The sequence below is a fragment of the Polypterus senegalus genome, chromosome 1 (assembly GCF_016835505.1).
Source record: "Polypterus senegalus isolate Bchr_013 chromosome 1, ASM1683550v1, whole genome shotgun sequence".
Lineage (NCBI taxonomy): Eukaryota > Metazoa > Chordata > Cladistia > Polypteriformes > Polypteridae > Polypterus > Polypterus senegalus.
In genome coordinates, this window is record NC_053154.1 from 126,878,533 (window position 1) to 126,898,512 (window position 19,980).

Genomic DNA, 19,980 nt, shown 5'->3' on the forward strand with positions numbered 1-19,980 from the left:
CCCCAAAAAATCACAGTACATACAGTACATCAAATACTGAAATGCTTACACTGTATACTGAAATGTATACACTATCTGTTTTGCTAATAGTCAAAAAACCTTATTCACTTTGCAAGTATTTTCTTCCTCAGATTAAGACAATACATGCAACGTACTGTCTGTTGATATTTTTTTAACAACCTATATTTGAATATTTATTGGCTTGACTGTAACAGACCTGTAAGAGGCAAAACAACTGAGAAGGTTGTGAATTTGTGTATTTTATGTTGTAAACCTCCTGCTGAACAGCATCTATGTGTGAGCATTACTCTGAGTAACACTGTGGTGTGATGTTGTACTGAAAATCTTTTGACACATATTATTTTCTGCATAACACTGAAAACTTGAAGCTTGAACATAGAATTGATGGAAAATGCAAAATAAGTGAGTGATGTAAACAAATGAAAATCATTAACTTATAATAATAATAATAAATCAGCCATCCCTTTTCTAAATGTGCTTTGCTCTGAGAACAGTTGTAAGAAAGCTGAAATCTGTTCAGCAAGTATAGGGCACAAGGCAGGTGGACATAAAATACTCAAAATTCCCATTATTGAAATTTTTAACTGTGCGAATTCAAAAGAATACAGAAACTAAAGTATAAAACAGCAAGAACTGAATGAAAACAATTTTTTATGGCCAATTTTATATAGCATATTCAAGAGTAAGGGACTCCATTGAATCCATGGTGAAAAAAGTTACAAATACTAGCACGTGCTACAGAGAGATTAGAGAGCCGGGCAGCTGACAGGGAAGAGATTGGGGGGACGGATAGGTGTGTGTGTGTGTGTGTTTGTGCGCTCGCGCTACACAGAGAGAGAGCTCGTGAGCCAGCCTGCTCCTGTAGCTGAGGTAGGGAGGGGCTTTGGTGGTGTGTGTGCTACAGAGAGAGAGCGCGTGAGCGAGCCAGCTCCTGTAGCTGATCAGGGAGCCTGGGTGTTTTGTGTCAGTGTTATTCAATGTTTTTACATTAGTTTACTATTACACTGTGGATTCTATGGTGTAATTAACTATATTTGTGCTTAATCTTTACATATTTTTACATATTTAAATACAGTTTGTACGGTCTGGAACGGATTAATTGTATTTACATACAATCCTATGGGGGAAACTGCTTCGGTTCACGACCAACTCGGTTTACGACCAAAGTTCTGGAACGAATTATGGTCGTGAACCGAGGTTCCACTGTATGTTATAAAGGTGGCCTGAAGCTAAGCGTTAATTAAAAAGAAATATGGCATGTACCTTTATTTAATCATTTGCTTGGCCTGCTTGATTTGCCTTAATTTCTGTGCTAAAGTTAATTTCTAATATATTCTTCTATATTTATTTATGCTAGTGCCTGAATATACTTATTTTACTTTCATGCATTACATCATTGTGAACTTGTTTATAGAAAAAGCCTTTTGGTGTCTTTTTGCTAATTCACCAATCCAGCTGGCTTCTTACGTGCCTACCAGAACCATTTTTTCTATATTAAGTCAGTGGTATCGTTCCTCAGCTTCCTAGCCTTGAACAGAGGTGTTCTCATTCCTCCTTATCCTGTCCTCAGGTAGTTTCTGTACGTCATTCTTGTCCTATTCTATTCTTCCTCTCTTAATACTGGTAATTTTCCATTTTTTTACTAGAAAATGCATGACTGATTTTTTAGTTAACCATTTGCTTGACCAATCTTATTTGCTTAACATTGTAATTTATGCTTAATCTAATGTTTTAGAAGCTGTTAATTACTTAAATGTCTATTTATGCTAATACTGCTAATACAAAAAGTTTTATCTTCCATATTCCTCCCTTTGAGGCTTATTCAAGCCTCACCACCTATCCTGAGATTCCAAAAGAAAGGCAGGGGATGTCGCTTCAAATCTTCCTTGAAGCCTAATACAGACCCCTTGCAGTTCTTCTCAATCTTCAACACCTATACCTCTCCTTTGGTGGCACAGGTGCCAAACATCTCCCCCATCAATCAACATAGAGGAGCAAAATACTTCCTGGCCCTATCCTTACAGTCTATATGTGCCTAATCAATCATAAGTGCAGATAAAATTGAATAACAACGGAATATAGCATAATCCATGATGGTTACAAGAAAATAATACAGAAGGCTTAAAATAATAAAACAATTGTCCATAATAAGGGATTTCCCTTCGCTTGGAGAAATATATTTACAGTGAAATAACATTTCTTCTTCAGCCCAGGTACTTTGTGCACCGTAGAGGGTCACCACCCTGGGGAACGGTTACTAGCGCTTCACCCAGGGAGCCTTTTGGTTTAGTATTTTATTATCCTCATTGTCATCAAGAAGAGAATCAAAATCTGTAGCTGAAGATGTCCATGGTTCAAGAACTTAGATGTACACTTGTTTGACAGCAACTCTGGTAACAATTAATTAGAAAACTGGCAATAAGCAGCAAAATACCATTCAAGGACATAACGATACAATCAAGAGAGTAATTCCCACTTTGACAAACATAGGTCCCCATGTCGTTAGGTTCAAATGAAGCCAATACTAAGTGTACTGGTTTTACCTTTTTGTTTCTAAGATAAGTGTACACATAATGTCAGAATTGCCCCAATTCCTAAATATGGTGAAATAAATATTTAATATACCTAGTTTTGTGTGTTCATCTACAATCAGACCTGTTAATAATATTGTTGGTGGCAATACAGATAGCATAAATATTTATCTTAAAAAACTCAAAAGTTCCCAATTTTATGTTGCCACTTCTGTGCACAATAATGATCAGAGATAAAGTCTTTATACACCTCACCATGCTCACATCCTAGCACATTCATTCATAAAGTTACCCAAATATACGCCCAGCTGTGGTCTCAATCTTGAACCACCTTTATCATATTAATGCAGCTATTTTGTGGACAGCAGGTGTCAATCCTCCCTTTGGAAGACTTTCCAAAAATGCAAGTCACTGGGCTATCTCCAAGATCACATTCAAATTTCAAGGGTTATACCCAAACTTCTTATTAAGAGTTAAATATTCAGACTTCAGCTGAGCTTTTTAATTCACAGACCACACATTCACCACTTCATGTATAAGACACTCCATCTCCTATGGGCCAAATTATTACTTCATTTCACCTAATTTTATAATACATATACTCAACAAGCCATAATGTTAATCATTTGACCTGTATCGCCATCAACATACCAGCCTAAACTGTATCATTCTATTCTAAAGGTTGTGGATGTTCTGACTTATAGTAAGTGTCCCTTGTTCCCAAAATACTAGTTATGTGTGCCATCCCATAAGATTACTATTATTCTTCTCAATTAATAAACCTACCTAAATGTTAAGCTCTACATTATTTGTTATAATATTACAATCAATAACCTAGAATATCTAAACTGGACTAACCCTAACTTGCAATGGTGGAATGTCCCTGCAATGACAGTCACTTAACAATCTCTAATGGATATTTTATGCTATATTAGATTAGATTCTGATTAACTCCAGATTACATAAATCATTGGTCCTTAAAGGTAACTTATTATCTCGCACTAAATATCAGAAGGTATATAAAAACACTTATCTATAAATATCTTATTCTTAACCACTTTGAATTCACAATAATCATGTAATATTCCCATTAATGCAAACATTCATTTAATACATATTATTTAGGAGTCCCTGTATTCTGCATTGCTTGCAGATAATTACCTTTTCCTTCTACACCTTTTATAAGTTTATGGTTCAAATACTTTTTGAAAGATGTTGCTAGTTGTCAAACAAGTGGACAGTCAAAGTGGGCTTCGGCAAAGAACATCAAGCTCTGCAGAGTAAAAGTGTGACAAATTTTCTTCTCTTGTAAGGATTAAAGCAGGTGTTGGGGTCCAATATCTCAAGGTGAAAAGGACCACATCTAGAAGTCTTGGACCAAAGCAGGCAGATGTCATCTATGATTTTGAATCCACGATGATCTTTTGGGCTCAATCGTCACCAGCATAATTGAGCTCTTAGCAGCAGGGATCCATGATGTCTTGGACTGGAAATGAAGTGTGTTGTCCAGTAGTTAGTTGGTCGATGGCCTGATCCACGACTTGATCCCATCTCCGGTATGGCTGGGTTCTCCTTGGAGTCGGATGATTAGCTTATCTGCAGACCTTTATCACAGCCCAATCTCTGGTTCAACTTCAAATGCTGTCATTTATGATTTACTAGGAAAAAACACCTTTCACCTGCAGATGTAAAGACTTAAAAAAACGCTCATCTAAATAGTCAGCATGTTAATTCTTCATTGGTAGCTACCTATGGATCCCAGAAATAATATGTCATAAGATGTCAGATCTGTTTTGTTGGGGGTACCCCTTTTAGAAATATTGCTAGCACTAAAACAGTCATTTCAATCCAGTCTGTGCTTGTCCAAGTCGATTTGCCTTTAAACAGTCAAAGTAAAATTTAAAATTGATAAGCACAAAGTTCAAGCTTTCCTTTATAGTTGTTTCCAGTTTGGCTGCGGTTGCAATTTCTACTCAATTGAAAACATGTCCCAAGTCATTATAAAAATAAAGTCAATCTTAATGTATTACAAAGGAAAATGTACTCAATAATAAATTATTACAAAAATTGGTCCAATTGAATTACTCATTTTAATTAAAATGTTCCTTGCATCAGAGTCTGGCCAGTACTCAAATGAAAGGGGTGCTCATACAATATCATGTCTAATCTGGAGACAATTTTACACCACCTGTTCATATCTTTTTCAGTTAAAATTAAGAGCTCCTTTAATTTCAACAAACATTTATATTCTCACACACATTAATATCAGTCATTTCATCCTTTCAAACAACACCACATGTTTCCACACACATTCTCAAACACCCTTCAACTTGTTTAAAATGCACAGACAGGGATTGCTTTAATACACTATATAACATACATAAAATCACTCAAATCTTTGGTCTCGTCCGTTGCGAGAGATGGATGTCTGAAGCGGAGCTCCGCTAGCAGCAGTGTTATTTTTCATATTATCTTCTTATTATCCTGAGATATCCTGTATTTATCCAACCAACCAAGGGTACTACTACAGTATATGCAAGCACATATAAACATGGCCAACAAGAAAGCTTTTCAGAAAGAAACGAATGAAACGAAAACTAAAGCTACATTCAAGCTCAGATTGGCAAGCCCAAGTTCAAGGTACGGCCTTTCAGAGACTGACCTGGATCAGATGGGCGAAAGCCCAGACTCCTCGGGACCACGGTCCACTACATCGTCTCCGGCTGACAGCGAAATGGGGAGGAAATGTATGAGTGTGAGTGACGTAGGTCACGACAGCTCGCCGATTGGAGAAGACCATCTGAAACTGTAAAAGGCCTTGCAGTCCGCACTTTCAACTACTCCACGCGAGCCAGGAACACCAGCTGCAGTAGAGCCCACCGCCTCACCTATGGTGCATGAAAGCAGAATTGATCTGTCTGAACTGAAGGTGATGATCGCTGAGCTCATGCAAGAGATAAAGAATGATATAAAGAAAAGCAAGAAGGCAAATGAGAAGGAAATGGGAAAAGCAAATGAGAAGCTGCGACAGGAGCGGAAGCAGGATATTAAAGACTTGGATCAAACGCATATGTGTTCGCTTTGAGGCAGTCTTTGAAGATATGCTGGGTAAAATTGAAGAGCACATTCAGGAAACCTCATATAAACTGAGCAAACTTGCTGATCAACTGGAGGATGTCAAGGAAACATTCATGACTCGGATTGAAACAGCTGAAAATCTAGCTGCCAGTGCTGAAGAAAAAGCAACAACTGCCAACTCCGAATGCAAAAAACTCGGAGATAGACTTGCGGCTTTGGAAGATGGAAGCAGAAGGAATAATATTAGAATTGAAGGTCTACCTGAGAATCAAGAAAGTCCAAACCAAGTGAAATTCGCAGTTGAACTATTTTCTAAAATAATTGGAGAGGACTTTAAAGCAGATTCTGAGATAACCTCGGGTTATCGCGTACGTGGATCAAATACCGTTAGACCTAGATCTTTTATTATTCGCTTCGAGAGATTATTATTTAAGCTAGAGGTGATGGCACTTCTCAGACACAAGCAAGAGATTATATATGAAAATAACCACATTCGTATCTTCCCTGATTTCTCTCCAGCAACAGCTACTAAACGTGCAACCTTCTATAACATCAAACAACGGTTACGACAAGCCAATATCAAATACAGTCTCTTGTATCCTGCCAAACTGAAAGTGGAATTGCATGGTCAATTCTATGTCTTCGCCAGCAAAGAAGAAACAGAAAAGGAATTAAGAAGGCTGATCCCGACACTATTCTGAAACACAATAGTGAGTCGTAGCCTGTCCTGGCAAGGACAAATAAGCTACTGCTTGATCTATTTGTTAAGATACGGGTTTTTATAATTATATATCCTCTTTATTACTTGGACACTATCAGTTTATGTTTTAATTACAGTTATAGATGTTTGTGCTTAATTTTTTTTTTTATCTTATTTATTTATTTTCTCTCTACCCTAAAGGAGTAAGTTTAACATCATACCCTTGGTTTATTGTTATTGCTATTATTGCATTAAGACTTACTGTGCTTATTCTGGACCACTTTCTAACACCATTCCCCGGGTTTATTATCCAGGTTTATTATCTGAATACATTAAGATTGCTGAAGATTATATATATTTTAAGTTCATAGTTTGTTAATGATTATATTTTAGGCATATAGTATTTAGACTATATTTGCAATAGATATCTAAAATTTTTAATCCTAAAACGTCGCTGCGTGGGTGCTTGTTTTGCTTTGGATATGCTCTGTCTCTAGGTATGTCAGAGGACCAGGACTGTGTGAAGTGGGGTCCAGCCTCACATGGGGAGGCAAAATGGGAGGGTGGGGGGTTAAGAAGGGGGAGAGAAAGAGAGCAGGCTATATTTATATCTACTCTATCCTTTTAATCTTTATAATTATAACTATCAATGTAACAATAAGCTGCATGGCAATAACTCTTATGGAAATAGGAAATTAAGGTTAAAGCTGTCTCACTTCCAGTTAAGACTATAAAATCACATCATAAATTCAGAATCAATGTCTCCATGATGGGACAGTTAACTTTGTGAGCTGAAATGTTAAAGGCCTGAATCACGAATTAAAAAAAAAGAAAGTACTCTCTCACCTAACAGGTTTAAACGCTAAAATAGTATTTTTACAGGAGACCCACTTACTAAGCAAGGATCAGTTCCGGCTGCAAAAAGACTGGACTGGCCAAATGTTCCATTCTAGCTTTATAAAGAAAATTAGAGGTGTGGGAATTCTTATACATAGAACAGTCTCATTTGTAGCATCAGATGTAGTATTGGATCCTGAAGGGAGATATGTGATGGTCATGGGCAACTTATCTAATTGTAAAGTGATTCTGATAAATACTTATGCACCTAATGTAGATGACAAAGGAATTTATACAAAATTTATTTGCATCCATTCGCAATGTGAACACTCATAAAATTATAATGGCTAGGGACTTTAATTGTGTTTTGAATCCTCTCTTAGATAGGACTTCTATCACAGGGGGGACGACATCTAACACTGCAAATATAATTACAAAGTTTATAACTGATCACATCTTATCAGAACCCTGGAGGTTTTTAAACCCAAACTCAAGAACATATTCTTTCTACTCACCAGTACATCATTGCTACTAAAGAATTGATTATTTCTTTATAGATAATAATTTCTTGCCTACGATTAAATCTTGCAAATACGATGCTATTGTTATTTCTGACCATGCACCTCTGATCTTGAAGCTAAAGTCATTATGCCCCACACACTCATCTCGTAGATGGCATCTCAACCCGCTTCTATTAGCAGACGAGAACTGTACACAATTTATATTGGAATAGAAAATTTCTCTATATGCAGATGATATAGTACTGTATATATCAGACCCACAAAATGCTGTGCCTCAAATCTTAACAGCACTCACAGAATTTCAAAAGATCTCTGGTCTCAGAATTAATCTGAATTAAAGTGTACTCTTTCCAGTGAATTGTCAAGCATATAATATTAGATTAGACACCCTACCTTTTATCATTGCAGAACAGTTTAAATACCTCGGGGTAAACGTAAACAAGTAAACATAAAGCTCTTTATCAACAAAATTTTGCCGTCTGCATGGAAAAAATTAAGCAAGACTTGCATAGATGGTCAACCCTTCATCTTACTCTAGCTGGAAGAATTAACACTGTTAAGATGAATATTCTTCCTAAGCTCTTTTTTTTATTTCAAAACATTCCAATATACATCAACAAATCATTTTTAAGCAATTAGATTCAACAATAACCTAATTTATTTGGAACTCAAAACATCCACACATCCAAAGAGCGACCCTACAAAGACAAAAGGCAGAAGGTGGCATGGCTCTACCTAACTTCCAGTTTTATTACTGGGCAGCAAACATACAAGCTATAAAAACCTGGACACAAATAGATAAACATACATAGGCTTGATGTGCAATAGAAGTAAAATCCTGCAGTACTTCTTTATATTCCCTGCTCTGTGCCCCAATAAATGCAAGTTATCTGCAATATACTAATAACCCAATTGTGCTTCACTTACTCAGAATATGGAACCAATGTAGAAAGCATTTTAAGATGGAGAAGCATTTATCTGTGCAAGAGAACCACCTCTTTCAACCTTCGCAAACATACGCAGTTTTTAATATCTGGAAAAAATTTGGGATTAAATTGCTTAGAGATCTTTATATAGACAACGTCTTTGCATCCTATGAACAATTACATTCCAAATTTAACATTCCAGCTGCACATTTCTTTCACTAGCTTCAAATTAGGAACTTTGTTAAACAGAACCTGCCTGATTTTCCTCATCTTGCACCCTCGTCCATGCTGGAAAAAATATTGCTCAATCTCAAAGACTCGGACACCTTCTCTGCAATATATTATATTATCCCTTTCAAAGTTCAAAGAGGACACAGGGAAAAAGATCTCTCAATCAATATATCAGAAAAGGAGTGGAAAATAGCAATGCAGATAATTAACTTGAGCTCCATATGTGCAAAGCATCCAATTATTCAACTCAAAATTATATATCGAGCACATCTGTCTCGCCTAAAACTCTCCAAAATGTTTCCAGGGCAAGATCCAACCTGCGGATGCTGCAATCAAGCCCCAGCCTCACTGAATCACATGTTTTGGTCCTGCACCAAATTGACATCATTCTGGACCAAAATTTTTAATTACCTTTCAGACAGCCTTGGTCTCACAATCCCTCCTAACCCATTAACAGCTGTGTTTGGAGTTCTTCCAGATGTGTTTAGAGTGGAGAAGGACAAACAAACTGTGATTGCATTCACTACACTTTTGGCACGCAGACTGATTTTGCTAAACTTGAAGAATCCTAACTCTCCTCTTCTAAGTCAGTGGGAAACTGATGTTCTATACTATTTGAAATTGGAAAAAAAATACTCAGTTAGAGAATCTGTACAGTTTTTTTTAAAAAAACATGGCAGGATCTAATCAATATTTTAGAATAAGCTCTTAATGCACAGAGGAAGCAATTATTTCTGCATCTCTTTTTCTTCTAATTCATCTCTATTGGCCTATCAAACTCATCATATTAGATATGTTTACAAGCCTTAAGTTTTACTCCGTTGGCTTTGCTCTCTCTCTCAGGGGTGGGGGTCGACTTGTTCTTAATCCTACTATTTGTAAAAATTGATTGATTTATATGGAATGATTGCAATAAAATTAATTATTTAAAAAAAAGTCACTCAAATCAGTATTTATTACTTATTATTTATTTATACACACTATATTTGGAAACAATGCAGCAAAGGAATCAGAAAGAAAAATGAACTCTGAAGAAGAGCAAGTTCCACTCTCACTTTCTCTCTTTCTAGATCAAGGAGACACCGTTGGTGAACTGACTCAGCGACTTTCGTGGCCATCCAATCCTGCGACAACCAGGACAAATCCAACTATTGAGAAATCACGCGGTTCGATACCACAGCAAGACTGCACTCCCAGAGTAAAGGCTAAACTGTCACTGAGAATATTAACTCAAAACAAATAACATGTAAGCTTCAATACAAATCACATATAAGCTTGAACTTTAGCATAAGTGCTAACCACTGTGCCACCACACACTCCACTGTAATAACCCCCTTAATGCACAACCTCATATACACACATTACAATAAAAAGAAAAGGACAGAGTAAATTGAATGAAATTGTTTCCCTTGTATGTTATAGTTATCAAAAGAATATCTTTCCTTGACTTGATCAGGGTCTGAAGGAAATATGCTTTGCATATTTATAAACATTTATATAATTAAAAGTGGATACTGTTTCATTTTATCAAATATTACACGTACTCAAAATTCATTTTAACTTATATTTGGTCAGAGCTCTAAAAATTTATGTGCACAAGGCAATTTCAGCAAATTATAATTGAACTACATTACCCAGAAGTATCAATGTTTCGCTTCCTTAATTCCATACACACACGCACACAGAACAAATAATGCGCACGCACACACATTGAATAAGTTCAGCACAGACACACTCACACACACACAGACATCAGCGAGCGCCAGGTACCTTTGAAGTCAAATACAGTGCACATTTCTTTTTCACACATATAATTATATTCTTTCCTCACAAATATATGTACAAATATACACACACATAATCTACTGTATATACTCACACATTTTTCTATCGCTTAATTTTTCTTTTGGTGCTTTCCTCCTACATTTCTCTGAAGGCTATTTTACTTATCAAACTGTAAATATGGCTCAAATTGTTTTTTAACAGGGAGTAACGTGAAGCACAAGTATTTTAATTAAGTTTAACTTTTTCAAAACTTCACATTTTAATATCCAAATTCTAATTATGATACTTTTCCAATTTACCACATGCTCGCACTTTTTTTTTTTTCCTAATTTTCCTGTGCTTACTTCAATTACGCTTCTTGATAATTTTACGGAATCCTACTGCTGCAAGGAATGAAACAACTGAAAGTGTTTAAATCATGGTATTAAATTTATTTTTAAGAAATCATGTCAAGTGAACTATGTTAATGCTTTTCCAGATGAATTTTTGCAATGTATTCTTAACTGAACTACTTTTGGCTTTCATATATTTATTTGCTGTAACTCCTAACAGTAACACCGTCTTGATAAAAATCTTTCAATGTATCTCTATGAAAGAAGTGCTCGATTACATATACACGTTATATATATACACGTTGTTCATTCTCTAAAATCCACACGCGGATCCCTTCCACCAGCTCTCTATAGGAACTTGAAAACGTTTATCTGAACAGGAATTTTTTGCCTACACGTTGCCAATTCCCCTTCTTTAATTCAGGGCGGCAACGATAGGTCTCCTGTCGCACCTGAACCAATTCTCTTGCTGGGGCACAGTCGGAGGGAACCGCTGTAGCTTTTCCCTAAAACTGGCTCCCTCTTGAGACAAGCAGGAATTTTACACCACCCTGCTCACGTCTCACTGGAGAACATATACAGCCACAGCAAGATGGTGTTAGTTCAGGAATTTCATACCTATCTCTACAAGGTTTGCCGTCGTCACAGTAACCTTAGTATTAGATAGGATTTCAACACCACCTGTTACTAGTGCAGCCCTTCTTTCCTTGGATCGGAGCGTTATCCATTAATTCTTTAAAGCAACTCAATTTACTGCACTCACATTCATACTTGCACATTCATATTAGCTGTACAGTCTTCACACATTCCATTTAAGTCTGTATGCCCATCCCTTATTCCTACCTGTTCATTTTAGAGAGGCCAAATGCTGCTTGTCTCCGTTGGAGGGGCGGATGCTCTTTCAATCAATCAATCAACATTTATTTATACAGCACATATTCATACAAAAAAATGTAGCTCAAAGTGCTTTACAAAATGAATAGAAAAATAGAAGACACAATAAAAAATAAACATAAGTCAACATTAATTAACATAGAATAAGTAAGGTCCGATGGCCAGGGTGGACAGAAAAAAAAACTCCAAAGCTGGAGAAAAAAAATAAAATCTGTAGGGGTTCCAGACCACGAGACCGCCCAGTCCCCTCTGGGCAAACCTTACACAAATTAGTTTAGCGAAAATATCGCTTACCTTTTAGGTGGCCACCATTTGTGCTTGTTTCGTAGAGCCCTGTCCCTACCGCTGGATTCGCGCAGCTGACCTGTTACTTCTATCACGTCTTGGGGTCACCAATCTGTTGTGGCGAAAAATTATCACCAGAAGGCTTTTTACCTGAAAATGGAGGCTATTAGGACTCAGGATAGGCAAATAGACTTTTAAAGCTTTATTGCAATAAAACAACACAAATAATAACACGGACTCAACCCAATGCAGCCAAATTGAGCTGAGCCCCGAACAGTTCAAAACCCAAAACTTATATATCATTTCTTATCACTTTGACATCGTTCAATTAACTCTTTCCGCACCTGTTCTTACTGTCCATTGTTCATCTCTAGTTTCTGTTTTGCTTATTTCTGATTGGTCTTTGGCCAGGCAGATGTTTTCCTTTTTCCATCTTTGGGCTTTTCTTGTGTCATTTCCTTTTCTAAGCCTTTCAAACTATGTTATAAAGGTGGCCTGAAGCTAAGCTTTAATTAAAAAGAAATATGGCATGTGCCTTTATTCAATCATTTGCTTGGCATGCTTGATTTGCCTTAATTTCTGCTCTAAAGTTAATTTCTAATATATTCTTTTATATTTATTTATGCTAGCGCCTGAATATACTAATTTTACTTTCATTCATTACTTCATTGTGACCTTGTTTATAGAAAAACTGTCAGTAAATGTAAAGTATGTCAGTAAATGTAAAGTATTACACATAGGAAGTAAAAATATTAGGTTTGAATACACAATGGGCGGTCGAAAAATCGAGAGTACACCTTATGAGAAGGATTTAGGAGTCATAGTGGACTCCAAGCTATCAACTTCCAGACAGTGTTCAGAAGCCATTAAGAAGGCTAACAGAATGTTAGGTTATATAGCACGATCTGTGGAGTACAAGTCCAAGGAGGTTATGCTCAACCTTTATAATGCACTGGTGAGGCCTCATCTTGAGTACTGTGTGCAGTTTTGGTCTCCAGGCTACAAAAAGGACATAGCAGCACTAGAAAAGGTCCAGAGAAGAGCGACTAGGCTGATTCCAGGTCTACAGGGGTTGAATTATGAGGAAAGATTAAAAGAGCTGGGCCTTTACAGTTTAAGCAAAAGAAGATTAAGAGGTGACATGATTGAAGTGTTTAAAATTATGAAGGGAATTAGTACAGTGGATCGAGACTTGTATTTTAAAATGAGCTCATCAAGAACACGGGGACACAGTTGGAAACTTGTTAAGGGTAAATTTCGCACAAACATTAGGAAGTTTTTCTTTACACAAAGAACGATAGACACTTGGAATAAGTTACCAAGTAGTGTGGTAGACAGTAAGACGTTAGGGACTTTCAAAACTCGACTTGATGTTTTCTTGGAGGAAGCAAGTGGATAGGACTGGCGAGCTTTGTTGGGCTGAATGGCCTGTTCTCGTCTAGATTGTTCTAATTCTAATTCTAATTCTAAAAGCCTTTTGCTGTCTTTTTGCTGATTCACTAGTCTAGCTGGCTTCTTACGTGCCTACCACAACCATTTTTTTCTATATTAAGTCAGTGGTATTGTTCCTCAGCTTCCTAGCCTCGAACACCGGTGTTCTCATTCCTCCTTATCCTGTCTTCGGGTAGTTTCTGTACATCATTCTTGTCCTGTTCTATTCTTCCTCTCTTAATACTGGTAATTTTCCTTTTTTTACTAGAAAATGCAATATCACTGATTTTTTAGTTAACCATTTGCTTGACCAATCTTATTTGCTTAACATTCTAATTTATGCGTAATCTGATGTTTTAGAAGCTGTTAATTACTTTTATGTCTATTTATGCTAATACTGCTAATACATAAATTTCTATCTTCCATACATTCAAAGATGTAAAGTATAAAAGCAAAAAAGGGGATGACAGGGCAAGAACAATCCCTGGATAGGGCACCAGTCCATAAAACACACACACTGGGCCAATTGAGCAATGCCAGCTCACCTAACCTGCATATCTTTGACTGTTGGAGGATTGCCACACAGAAATGGGTAGAACATGTTAGCTCCATGCAGAGAGCACCCATGATTGTCGGTCTTCTTGTTATGAGTTCATCATTGCTACAACTGCTCCACCATATCACCCCTAGTTAAACGGCTACAGTTCCTAATTCTGGAATGTATTCTTGAGGTGGAATTTTAAATTAAATTTGTCTCACTGTGTGATGTGGAGAGAGATTATATAACATGTCTGTGCCTCAAACCTTAGACAGGAACAAATCCTAATCTTGTATGTGATCTTGCATAAAGCGGTTTACCAAATATGAGCATAGTGTATTATAAAATGCTGATTTTACAGTAAAAATAGGATAACTCGTTAAAGCAAAGTACTGACTTGCGTGTAACTCTTGTTACTAAAGAAAACATGTTGCTCAGGTATTTGGCTTTAACTTTAGCTTTAATCATTTTATTCCTTTGAAGCAATCAGATGGATAGACTTTCTAGTATGTCTTTGCTTCATTATTATTCCATGGCAACTAAACATGCCTTCTGATAAAAGGTAATTGTGGAAAATTTCTAAAACTAAACAAATTTATATTTGTTAGACAGACCTTGACATCGTGCATGTTTACTTTAAAAATATTAACCAATGAAAAGACAAAAAAAAAATGCAGGAGACTGTTGCTGCAACACCCCATATGTAAATGCTCAAGATGTTTTTGTTCTCCTTGGTAAAATGAATGCATTCAGTTGACCTTAGAGAATTGACGCTTCAATGAAAAGATTATTTGTTTTTTAGTAAACATATAATATAAATTCTGAAGGCTGCTGTACATTGTAAGGAAGTTGACAGAAATGTTACTACTGGTGGCATCACTAATGGCTCTCTTAACTAAAGCAGAAGACCCTTTTTGCAAACTGTGGAGTATAAATGAGCTCCCTTTGTTTTCAAAAGATGGAGACATTATAATTGGAGGGATCTTTTCTTTGAACGACAGCCCTGTAGATGCTAGTCTTGCATTTACAAGTTTGCCTGCAGAATTCAAATGCAAGAGGTATGTTAAAGAACTATACTTAAAAACTCAATATACACTATCAAATTGTAATCCTAAATGACTTTTTGCAAATGTTTGTCCATTTTGGGATATTTCAAAAAGGTTAATATGCTAAGAGCAAGTCTCTTGTTAATACAATGACTGAGTTTCATTTTCCTATTATGCACAGAAAATATGTGTTCTTGTTCTGTTAACTTTTTTTACGTGTTACACCTCTGATTTCTCTCTGCTGCAAAGGTCTGGAAAATTCATTATGACGTATGCTTTATGATCTACTTCATTTATTTGTCCATCCTTATTAATAGTTAATAGCAAGTTTGGTTGGATTGTTCAGTAAAACACAAATTATGTTTATGTGGCAAATACAGTTAAGTATCTCATGCAGGTTGTATATTAAAAAAAGCTACTTAAACATGACTGCATGTATGTGTTATGATTTTTTAACCAAGATTCTGACTTCTTTCTCTTTACAAAGTAAATGTTGCTGTCAATATGTTTGTAATTGGCAATAGTGTATATGGTTTTCTAGATTACTAAAAATACTTTTTTAACAGGAGACAAAATACAGTTATTAATTTACTATGTTTACCAGTTATATAGTTTTACATGAAAATTTGCAATTCATTTATGAATATCTATGCTGAATATAATATGTTGGGACAAACCTATCAAATACAGAATACGGACAAACTGTAACTCTAATCAACTTTCTCCCAGTCTGAATTTTAGGGAACTTCAGTGTGCTCAGACAATGATTTTTGCAGTTGAAGAAATAAATAACAGAACTGACATACTGCCTGGTGTGAGCCTGGGCTATATGATTTATGATGCTTGCCGAGATATTCGTTTGTCTCTTAAGTCAGCAATGGCATTAGTGAGCAGGAATGAAGAAGGACACCTCAATGACATGTCCTGTGTCAAACCACCTAATGTTCTTGCAATTATTGGCCAAACCAGCTCCTCGCCAACTGTGGGAATTGCAACAACTCTTGGACCGTTTAACATACCAGTGGTAAGTACCTTCTTTCTATTGTTATTGTTCCAAAAATGAGTTGGTAAATAATTAGAACTAAAAGCATGGTATCTTTGTTGAAGCAGTTATACTTTGTCTTTTGGCAGTTGTCCCTCACACTGTAAAATATCCGAATTATTACCATTATTAAATGCTATATCTGTCTAGAATCTCAAGTGGAGAGTGCTGTTCAAATGTGTTCTAAACGAATGTGACCCTAGTCCATATTTGCAAATGAATCAATCTATTAATTATATTGTACTATTTAAAATTGATGGCATTATGAACAATGAGATATTACATGTGAAGAAACTGTTTGATAATTGCATTGAAATACTCCGTCCAGCATCACAGATTATAATAAGACAAATGGATAAGCTGAATGAACAATGTGTATGATATAAATTTAGTTTTATTATTATATCTCAGGGTGGAAGCACAGTGTGCATCACCATTTGATCTTTTTTCATATTTGGTTATGTATTTCTTCTGTACAGATTAGTCATTCTTCCAGCTGTGCTTGCCTCAGCAATAAAAACTTGTTTCCTACTTTCTTCAGAACAATCCCAAGTGATTTTTATCAAAGTAGAGCTCTAGTCCAGCTTGTGAAACACTTTGGTTGGACATGGGTAGGAGCAGTTAGAAGCGACAATGACTACGGAAACTATGGAATGGCAATGTTTTTGCAGATTGCCCAGCAAGAAGGTGTCTGTATCGAATATTCAGAAGCCATCTTTCGAACCCTGTCAAGAGAAAAGTTTCTGAGAATTGTGAACACTATAAAAATATCTTCTTCAAAGGTCATCATTGCCTTTATGTCTTCAAGTGATTTTGAAATCCTGTTAAAAGAGCTGTACGTTCAAAATATTACTGGATTTCAGTGGATTGGCACAGAGTCTTGGATTTCAGTTCAAAACCCTTCATTAGCACAATATTACAAAGTTATGAGTGGAGCAATTGGGATGGCCATTAGCAATGCTGTTATACCCGGTTTGAAAAATTTTTTATTAAATGTTCGACCCTCAAGCACTCCTGGCAATGCTGGTATGGTCAAATATTGGGAGCTTCTTTTCAACTGCACATTGACTAAGCAAGATAATACATCAGTTTTGCCGCAATGCTCAGGTGCAGAGGATTTCACAGGAATAATTAATCAATATACTGATACATCAAATCTTGGGAAGTCAAATAATGTGTATAAAGCTGTGTATGCAGTTGCCTATGCACTACACAATCTTTTGCAATGTAAAGATACTAAAGTGACCAGCAGCAATAAGACATGTGTCAATAGGATGAACATTGAACCATGGCAGGTAGCATACTTTTCCTATATCTGTCTAGTATTTTGGTTTGACAAAACTGAATGTTGATGGTTATGTTTTGTTTGATTCTTAAATAGGGGATTCACCGTCATTGTGTGTGTGAATTAATTTAATCCATAATCACTTCTTTTCTTTAAGGTTCTGAACTCTCTGAAGAAAGTTAATTTTACAAACAATGAAGAAAATTTTTATTTTGATGAAAATGGGGATCCAGCGTCAAGAGTCAGAACTTACGATGTGGTGAATTGGCAGCTCAATAAAGATGGCACAATAGATATTGTAACTATTGGTGGATATTTTGCCTTTCTTTCTGCAGGCCAACAGTTCAAGATGAATTATGACTCCATTTTGTGGGCTGGAAAAGAAAACAAGGTGAATAATTAGAAAAATTATTGTGTAGTGTATTTCTGTAGAGATATGTTTTGTGATAAATTGGAGACATGTTTTGACTATTTTGCTTTGCATTTTAGCCAAACTGCCCATACCCTTCATACAAAGCATATTCTTAACCATTTCACTTTACAGCATCTTTAGTATTAGAGTTTTGTAATATTATAGCATATACTTTGGTACATTGTATTTCAGGTGCCTCGGTCAGTGTGTAGTGAGAGTTGTCAACCTGGAACTCGCAAAGCTGTTCAGAAAGGAAGGCCAGTTTGCTGTTATGACTGTTTACCTTGCGCCGAAGGGGAAATCAGCAACACAACAGGTGCATTCACTATAGAGCTCTCATTTATCTGATTGTTAATTATAACCTGCATTGTGCACATATGTGGGTGTGAATAACTTATCTATATATTTTATATGCTCTCTGTTTTGGTTGTAGAGTCTTGAGTAGAAGCCTTTTTGCTTTATGCATTTAAGAATATAATTTAATCATTTAAACTAAAAAATCTGCAAAAAGTGTTCACATCTATTATTTGATTTCTTTCAACAGATTCTTCTGATTGTCTGAAATGCCCACTGGAATATAAATCCAATAAACAAAAAGTTGAATGTATCTTAAAGGATATTGAATTCTTGTCATTTCAAGAAATTATGGGATTATTACTAGTTGTGTTATCACTGTTTGGTGCTTTTTTAACATTGCTCATAACATTAGTTTTCTATCTAAACAGGGAAACCCCTATTGTTAGAGCAAATAATTCAGAACTAAGCTTCCTCCTTCTTTTTTCTCTGACTTTGTGTTTTCTTTGTTCTCTCACTTTCATTGGTGAGCCCTCTGAGTGGTCCTGTATGTTACGGCATACAGCGTTCGGAATTACTTTTGTCATGTGTATTTCTTGTGTTCTGGGGAAAACAATAGTGGTGTTGATGGCATTCAGGGCTACAATACCAGGTAATAATATTATGAAATGGTTTGGCGTAATGCAGCAAAGGCTAAGTGTATGCAGTTTCACACTTATACAAATCTTAATATGTCTACTTTGGCTGCTTACATCTCCTCCGTTTCCGAATAAAATCATGAAACATTCTACAGAGACTATCATATTAGAATGTAATCTTGGTTCCCCAACAGCTTTTTATGCCGTTTTGGGCTATATAGGTATTCTTGCTTGTTTGTGCTTTATTCTTGCATTTTTGGCACGTAAACTTCCAGACAATTTTAATGAGGCAAAATTCATTACATTTAGCATTCTGATTTTCTGTGCTGTTTGGATCACTTTTATTCCAGCTTATATTAGTTCACCAGGAAAGTATACAGTAGCTGTAGAGATATTTGCTATTTTAGCTTCAAGTTTTGCCCTGCTTTTTTGCATTTTTATTCCAAAATGCTATATTATTTTATTAAGGCCAGAAAGAAATACAAAGAAACACTTAATGGGTAAAATCCCATCAAAATCAGTTTGAGATGAAATGGCTTGCATTCAAAACAATTGCTTGTTTGACTGCAGTACGTATTGCACTTTTAATAGCTAAATCGGTTACATGTGATGAATGAAAGTAATGCTGATTTTCTAAAAACTCTATTTGCTTCCTACCAGTTTCAACATATGAAAATGTGACCCACAGGGTAATGCTTACAGTATGTTGTCAATCACATGATTGCTGGTTCAGTACCCAGCATTGACTTAAGAAACTCATTTAAAAATAAGAATACAATTATTTGTTTTTACCGTAATGGTAATGCAGTAGTTAGCACTGTTGCTTTAAGAATCCATTGTGCTGTGTTTGAATCTCATGCCCATTCATTGTCCAGGTACACATTCTCGTCATTGATATGTGGGCTTTCTTTCCTTCATCCCTGAAGGTATGTGTGTTAGGTTAATTGGTAACTCAAAATTGTCCTCAATATGTATGTGGGTGTATACATGAGTGTGTCCTGTTCAAAGCTGGTTCATGCATCTGAAACCGCTAAGACAGGATACCAGCAACCCTGCATTGAATTAAGTGTTTTAAGAATGTAATGCTGTGCTTTTACTGTAATGAATATGTAAAGAACTTTGGGACAGACATTACTATTGAAATGAGCGACAC

At 36.0% G+C, this 19,980-nt stretch overlaps 1 protein-coding gene across 1 annotated transcript; it reads left to right on the top strand.

The window, feature by feature from the left end:
* Positions 1-5,103: 5,103 nt before the first annotated feature.
* On the top strand, positions 5,104-19,353 carry LOC120534693 (extracellular calcium-sensing receptor-like). Its single transcript, XM_039762310.1, has 7 exons — positions 5,104-5,192; positions 14,938-15,168; positions 15,886-16,180; positions 16,678-17,493; positions 17,641-17,874; positions 18,088-18,211; positions 18,440-19,353. The coding sequence occupies exons 1-7, from the start codon at positions 5,104-5,106 to the stop codon at positions 19,351-19,353; spliced, it is 2,703 nt and encodes a 900-aa protein (XP_039618244.1).
* The last annotated feature ends 627 nt before the right edge of the window (positions 19,354-19,980 follow it).

What these genes read in the sequence shown, in the direction of transcription:
- LOC120534693 (XM_039762310.1), top strand. Translation starts at nt 5,104, where the DNA reads ATGGCCAACAAGAAAGCTTTTCAGAAAGAAACGAATGAAACGAAAACT. An exon ending in TGAACATTGAACCATGGCAG is followed by an intron (nt 17,494 to 17,640) that starts GTAGCATACTTT and finishes CTTTTCTTTAAG; the next exon opens with GTTCTGAACTCTCTGAAGAA. An exon ending in GGGCTGGAAAAGAAAACAAG is followed by an intron (nt 17,875 to 18,087) that starts GTGAATAATTAG and finishes ATTGTATTTCAG; the next exon opens with GTGCCTCGGTCAGTGTGTAG.